Raw genomic sequence first — 7,707 nt, 5'->3', positions numbered from 1 at the left:
CCCCCAAAACTTTACACTTGGCACAATGCAGTCAGGCAAGTACCGTTCTCCTGGCAACCACCAAACCTAGACACGCCCATCGGATTGCCAGACAGAGAAGCGTGATTGGTCCCTCCAGAGACCACGCCTCCACTTCTCTAGAGTCCAGTGGCGGCGTGCGTTACACCGCGGCATCCCACGCTTTGCATTGCACTTGGTGATGTGCGGCTTGGATGCAGCTGCTCCGCCCCCCATTCCATGACGCTCTCTACGCACTGTTGTTGCGCCAATCTGACGGCCGCATGGAGTTTGGAGGTCTGTAGCTATTGACTCTGCAGACAGTTGGCGACTTCTGCGCACTGAGCGCCTCAGCATGCGCTGACCCCGCTCTGTCATGTGACGTGGCCGACCACTTCGTGGCTGAGTTGCTGTTGTTCCCGGTTGCTTCCACTTTGTTATAATCCCAGTAACAGGCGACCGCGGCGGAATATTTAGTAGCCGGGAAATGTCACGGAACATCTGAATCACATGATTTGGAGGGGGAGGGGCCAATATTTTTGGTAATATCGTGTATAATGAGCAGAAGAGACTCCCCATCATATACCGGACACCGGAATGGGCTGAACTCCGTATTCCACATAGTCTAGATACCAGTGGGAGGAGTCCACAATAAAAACAAGTTGTCTGAAATAATAGTGGGAGGAGTCCCAGGTAACAGTGGGAGGAGTTTATATACCAGTGGGAGTAGTCCACAATAACAATGGCAGGAGTCCCTGGTAACAGTGGGATGAGTCTTGATAATAGTGGGAGGAGTCCACAATAATGGGAGGAGTGTAGATAACAGTGGGAGTTCTCAGTCAAAAGAGGGAGGTGTCTCATATAACAGTGGGAGGAGTATAGCTAACAGTGGGAGGAGTCCACAATCACAATGGAAGGAGTCCCAGGTAACAGTGGGATGAGTCTTGATTAATAGTGGGAGGAGTCCACAACAACAATGGGAGGAGTCCCAGGTAACAGTGGGAGTTGTCTCAGAGAACAATAGGAGGAGTATTCAGATAATAGACTGTGATAGGACGATTGAGTTGAGGGTGGGGTCTCACCTGTACAAGGACCTCGTTTATTGGCCCGCTTTCAGTGGTCAGGTTAAAGCTGAGTGTGGCAGAGATGAGTGCGGTTCCGGGGGGCCCCCACCGTCCGCTCAGCAGGTGGTTGTATTTGTTGGGGTTCCCCAGACATAGTTCTGCGGCCAGTATAACGGCGAGGTGTCTCGTTCCCCCCTCAGTGAAGTCAGGCGGGGACACCCACACCCACTCCCGGTGATATAAACCCAAATCTCGCAACTGCTTCTTACTCACCCACAGAGCCGAGCCGCGATCCAAGGGGCCCCCCACTTCCTGCAAGACCCCCGCCCTCACTAAGGACTCCGCATCAACCACAGCCACCCGGAGCCTTAAAGGAGATGTCACCCGAGCAAAGCTGGAGACCAATGGGGAACACAGATCCAAATCTGATAGAGACCCACCCACCATCCCATAATCCTTCACTTCCCTCACCCCTCCTCTGACACCTGCACATCCCAACTTAACTCTGTCTCCACCCTTCTGGGTTCCTAGTTCTGCTCCCTCAAGGAGTCCCAGCTCCGCCCCTTGCCTGGGTCCCAGCTCCGCCCCTGGAGATTTCCCTTTTGGCCAACCTTCCCCTACGGACATTATACCGCAGGGAGTGCTGAGCATAATGCGGCGGGGGGTTAGAGGGCCCCGAGTCCGCACAGGCATCAGGTGCCCCCCGGGAAAGCACTGATCAGCACCCATGGAGAATACACTGTACACTTCCGGGTACACAGAGAGCGCGCCGCCTGATGACGTCATGCCCCAACACGGTTTGTCACGTGACCACACAGTCCCATTGCGCGTCAGTGAGAAATAAACTCCGCCCCCTTTGTAATAACCTGCACAGAGTCTAACTGTGCGCTGATTGGTTACATTGGAATACCCGCCCACAAAACACTGTATTAAAGAGGGTACACACCGTGTGTATTGAGGAGAAAGGGGGTACACACCATGTGTATAGAGGGGGTACACACTGTGTGTATAGAGGAGAGGGGGGTACACGCCATGTGTATAGAGGAGAGGGGGGTACACGCCATGTGTATAGAGGAGAGGGGGGTACACGCCATGTGTATAGAGGAGAGGGGGGTACACGCCATGTGTATAGAGGAGAGGGGGGTACACGCCATGTGTATAGAGGAGAGGGGGGTACACGCCATGTGTATAGAGGAGAGGGGGGTACACGCCATGTGTATAGAGGAGAGGGGGGTACACGCCATGTGTATAGAGGAGAGGGGGGTACACGCCATGTGTATAGAGGAGAGGGGGGTACACGCCATGTGTATAGAGGAGAGGGGGGTACACGCCATGTGTATAGAGGAGAGGGGGGTACACGCCATGTGTATAGAGGAGAGGGGGGTACACGCCATGTGTATAGAGGAGAGGGGGGTACACGCCATGTGTATAGAGGAGAGGGGGGTACACGCCATGTGTATAGAGGAGAGGGGGGTACACGCCATGTGTATAGAGGAGAGGGGGGTACACGCCATGTGTATAGAGGAGAGGGGGGTACACGCCATGTGTATAGAGGAGAGGGGGGTACACGCCATGTGTATAGAGGAGAGGGGGGTACACGCCATGTGTATAGAGGAGAGGGGGGTACACGCCATGTGTATAGAGGAGAGGGGGGTACACGCCATGTGTATAGAGGAGAGGGGGGTACACGCCATGTGTATAGAGGAGAGGGGGGTACACGCCATGTGTATAGAGGAGAGGGGGGTACACGCCATGTGTATAGAGGAGAGGGGGGTACACGCCATGTGTATAGAGGAGAGGGGGGTACACGCCATGTGTATAGAGGAGAGGGGGGTACACGCCATGTGTATAGAGGAGAGGGGGGTACACGCCATGTGTATAGAGGAGAGGGGGGTACACGCCATGTGTATAGAGGAGAGGGGGGTACACGCCATGTGTATAGAGGAGAGGGGGGTACACGCCATGTGTATAGAGGAGAGGGGGGTACACGCCATGTGTATAGAGGAGAGGGGGGTACACGCCATGTGTATAGAGGAGAGGGGGGTACACGCCATGTGTATAGAGGAGAGGGGGGTACACGCCGTGTGTATAGAGGAGAGGGGGGTACACGACGTGTGTATAGAGGAGAGAGGGGTACACGCCGTGTGTATAGAGGAGAGGGGGGTACACACTGTGTATAGAGCAGAGAGAGGGGGTACACACTGTGTGTATAGAGGAGAGAGAGGGGGGGACACACCATGCGTATAGAGGAGAGAGAGGGGGGGACACACCATGCGTATAGAGGAGAGAGAGGGGGGGACACACCATGCGTATAGAGGAGAGAGAGGGGGGGACACACCATGCGTATAGAGGAGAGAGAGGGGGGGACACACCATGCGTATAGAGGAGAGAGAGGGGGGGACACACCATGCGTATAGAGGAGAGAGAGGGGGGGACACACCATGCGTATAGAGGAGAGAGAGGGGGGGACACACCATGCGTATAGAGGAGAGAGAGGGGGGGACACACCATGCGTATAGAGGAGAGAGAGGGGGGGACACACCATGCGTATAGAGGAGAGAGAGGGGGGGACACACCATGCGTATAGAGGAGAGAGAGGGGGGGACACACCATGCGTATAGAGGAGAGAGAGGGGGGGACACACCATGCGTATAGAGGAGAGAGAGGGGGGGACACACCATGCGTATAGAGGAGAGAGAGGGGGGGACACACCATGCGTATAGAGGAGAGAGAGGGGGGGACACACCATGCGTATAGAGGAGAGAGAGGGGGGGACACACCATGCGTATAGAGGAGAGAGAGGGGGGGACACACCATGCGTATAGAGGAGAGAGAGGGGGGGACACACCATGCGTATAGAGGAGAGAGAGGGGGGGACACACCATGCGTATAGAGGAGAGAGAGGGGGGGACACACCATGCGTATAGAGGAGAGAGAGGGGGGGACACACCATGCGTATAGAGGAGAGAGAGGGGGGGACACACCATGCGTATAGAGGAGAGAGAGGGGGGGACACACCATGCGTATAGAGGAGAGAGAGGGGGGGACACACCATGCGTATAGAGGAGAGAGAGGGGGGGACACACCATGCGTATAGAGGAGAGAGAGGGGGGGACACACCATGCGTATAGAGGAGAGAGAGGGGGGGACACACCATGCGTATAGAGGAGAGAGAGGGGGGGACACACCATGCGTATAGAGGAGAGAGAGGGGGGGACACACCATGCGTATAGAGGAGAGAGAGGGGGGGACACACCATGCGTATAGAGGAGAGAGAGGGGGGGACACACCATGCGTATAGAGGAGAGAGAGGGGGGGACACACCATGCGTATAGAGGAGAGAGAGGGGGGGACACACCATGCGTATAGAGGAGAGAGAGGGGGGGACACACCATGCGTATAGAGGAGAGAGAGGGGGGGACACACCATGCGTATAGAGGAGAGAGAGGGGGGGACACACCATGCGTATAGAGGAGAGAGAGGGGGGGACACACCATGCGTATAGAGGAGAGAGAGGGGGGGACACACCATGCGTATAGAGGAGAGAGAGGGGGGGACACACCATGCGTATAGAGGAGAGAGAGGGGGGGACACACCATGCGTATAGAGGAGAGAGAGGGGGGGACACACCATGCGTATAGAGGAGAGAGAGGGGGGGACACACCATGCGTATAGAGGAGAGAGAGGGGGGGACACACCATGCGTATAGAGGAGAGAGAGGGGGGGACACACCATGCGTATAGAGGAGAGAGAGGGGGGGACACACCATGCGTATAGAGGAGAGAGAGGGGGGGACACACCATGCGTATAGAGGAGAGAGAGGGGGGGACACACCATGCGTATAGAGGAGAGAGAGGGGGGGACACACCATGCGTATAGAGGAGAGAGAGGGGGGGACACACCATGCGTATAGAGGAGAGAGAGGGGGGGACACACCATGCGTATAGAGGAGAGAGAGGGGGGGACACACCATGCGTATAGAGGAGAGAGAGGGGGGGACACACCATGCGTATAGAGGAGAGAGAGGGGGGGACACACCATGCGTATAGAGGAGAGAGAGGGGGGGACACACCATGCGTATAGAGGAGAGAGAGGGGGGGACACACCATGCGTATAGAGGAGAGAGAGGGGGGGACACACCATGCGTATAGAGGAGAGAGAGGGGGGGACACACCATGCGTATAGAGGAGAGAGAGGGGGGGACACACCATGCGTATAGAGGAGAGAGAGGGGGGGACACACCATGCGTATAGAGGAGAGAGAGGGGGGGACACACCATGCGTATAGAGGAGAGAGAGGGGGGGACACACCATGCGTATAGAGGAGAGAGAGGGGGGGACACACCATGCGTATAGAGGAGAGAGAGGGGGGGACACACCATGCGTATAGAGGAGAGAGAGGGGGGGACACACCATGCGTATAGAGGAGAGAGAGGGGGGGACACACCATGCGTATAGAGGAGAGAGAGGGGGGGACACACCATGCGTATAGAGGAGAGAGAGGGGGGGACACACCATGCGTATAGAGGAGAGAGAGGGGGGGACACACCATGCGTATAGAGGAGAGAGAGGGGGGGACACACCATGCGTATAGAGGAGAGAGAGGGGGGGACACACCATGCGTATAGAGGAGAGAGAGGGGGGGACACACCATGCGTATAGAGGAGAGAGAGGGGGGGACACACCATGCGTATAGAGGAGAGAGAGGGGGGGACACACCATGCGTATAGAGGAGAGAGAGGGGGGGACACACCATGCGTATAGAGGAGAGAGAGGGGGGGACACACCATGCGTATAGAGGAGAGAGAGGGGGGGACACACCATGCGTATAGAGGAGAGAGAGGGGGGGACACACCATGCGTATAGAGGAGAGAGAGGGGGGGACACACCATGCGTATAGAGGAGAGAGAGGGGGGGACACACCATGCGTATAGAGGAGAGAGAGGGGGGGACACACCATGCGTATAGAGGAGAGAGAGGGGGGGACACACCATGCGTATAGAGGAGAGAGAGGGGGGGACACACCATGCGTATAGAGGAGAGAGAGGGGGGGACACACCATGCGTATAGAGGAGAGAGAGGGGGGGACACACCATGCGTATAGAGGAGAGAGAGGGGGGGACACACCATGCGTATAGAGGAGAGAGAGGGGGGGACACACCATGCGTATAGAGGAGAGAGAGGGGGGGACACACCATGCGTATAGAGGAGAGAGAGGGGGGGACACACCATGCGTATAGAGGAGAGAGAGGGGGGGACACACCATGCGTATAGAGGAGAGAGAGGGGGGGACACACCATGCGTATAGAGGAGAGAGAGGGGGGGACACACCATGCGTATAGAGGAGAGAGAGGGGGGGACACACCATGCGTATAGAGGAGAGAGAGGGGGGGACACACCATGCGTATAGAGGAGAGAGAGGGGGGGACACACCATGCGTATAGAGGAGAGAGAGGGGGGGACACACCATGCGTATAGAGGAGAGAGAGGGGGGGACACACCATGCGTATAGAGGAGAGAGAGGGGGGGACACACCATGCGTATAGAGGAGAGAGAGGGGGGGACACACCATGCGTATAGAGGAGAGAGAGGGGGGGACACACCATGCGTATAGAGGAGAGAGAGGGGGGGACACACCATGCGTATAGAGGAGAGAGAGGGGGGGACACACCATGCGTATAGAGGAGAGAGAGGGGGGGACACACCATGCGTATAGAGGAGAGAGAGGGGGGGACACACCATGCGTATAGAGGAGAGAGAGGGGGGGACACACCATGCGTATAGAGGAGAGAGAGGGGGGGACACACCATGCGTATAGAGGAGAGAGAGGGGGGGACACACCATGCGTATAGAGGAGAGAGAGGGGGGGACACACCATGCGTATAGAGGAGAGAGAGGGGGGGACACACCATGCGTATAGAGGAGAGAGAGGGGGGGACACACCATGCGTATAGAGGAGAGAGAGGGGGGGACACACCATGCGTATAGAGGAGAGAGAGGGGGGGACACACCATGCGTATAGAGGAGAGAGAGGGGGGGACACACCATGCGTATAGAGGAGAGAGAGGGGGGGACACACCATGCGTATAGAGGAGAGAGAGGGGGGGACACACCATGCGTATAGAGGAGAGAGAGGGGGGGACACACCATGCGTATAGAGGAGAGAGAGGGGGGGACACACCATGCGTATAGAGGAGAGAGAGGGGGGGACACACCATGCGTATAGAGGAGAGAGAGGGGGGGACACACCATGCGTATAGAGGAGAGAGAGGGGGGGACACACCATGCGTATAGAGGAGAGAGAGGGGGGGACACACCATGCGTATAGAGGAGAGAGAGGGGGGGACACACCATGCGTATAGAGGAGAGAGAGGGGGGGACACACCATGCGTATAGAGGAGAGAGAGGGGGGGACACACCATGCGTATAGAGGAGAGAGAGGGGGGGACACACCATGCGTATAGAGGAGAGAGAGGGGGGGACACACCATGCGTATAGAGGAGAGAGAGGGGGGGACACACCATGCGTATAGAGGAGAGAGAGGGGGGTACACACTGTGTGTATAGAGGAGAGAGAGAGGGGTACACACTGTGTGTATAGAGGAGAGAGAGAGAGGGGGGTACACACTGTGTGTATAGAGGAGAGAG

At 57.0% G+C, this 7,707-nt stretch overlaps 1 protein-coding gene across 1 annotated transcript in view; it reads right to left on the bottom strand.

Moving 5' to 3' along the window:
• The window catches only part of PEX6 (peroxisomal biogenesis factor 6), a 23,601-nt gene extending 21,792 nt beyond the window's left edge, over positions 1-1,809 (bottom strand). The window contains exon 1 of the mRNA XM_018575409.1: positions 1,080-1,809. Coding sequence (XP_018430911.1) covers positions 1,080-1,790 — 711 coding nt within the window. The 5' untranslated portion in view covers positions 1,791-1,809. The remainder of the gene's footprint in view (positions 1-1,079) is intronic.
• Between the last annotated feature and the right edge of the window lie 5,898 nt (positions 1,810-7,707).

Source organism: Nanorana parkeri, unplaced genomic scaffold (genome assembly GCF_000935625.1).
Source record: "Nanorana parkeri isolate BGI_ZX_2015 unplaced genomic scaffold, ASM93562v1 scaffold3887, whole genome shotgun sequence".
In the NCBI taxonomy this organism is placed as follows: domain Eukaryota; kingdom Metazoa; phylum Chordata; class Amphibia; order Anura; family Dicroglossidae; genus Nanorana; species Nanorana parkeri.
Note: the sequence above shows the minus strand (reverse complement) of the source record. Positions and strands in the feature narration are given on the sequence as shown.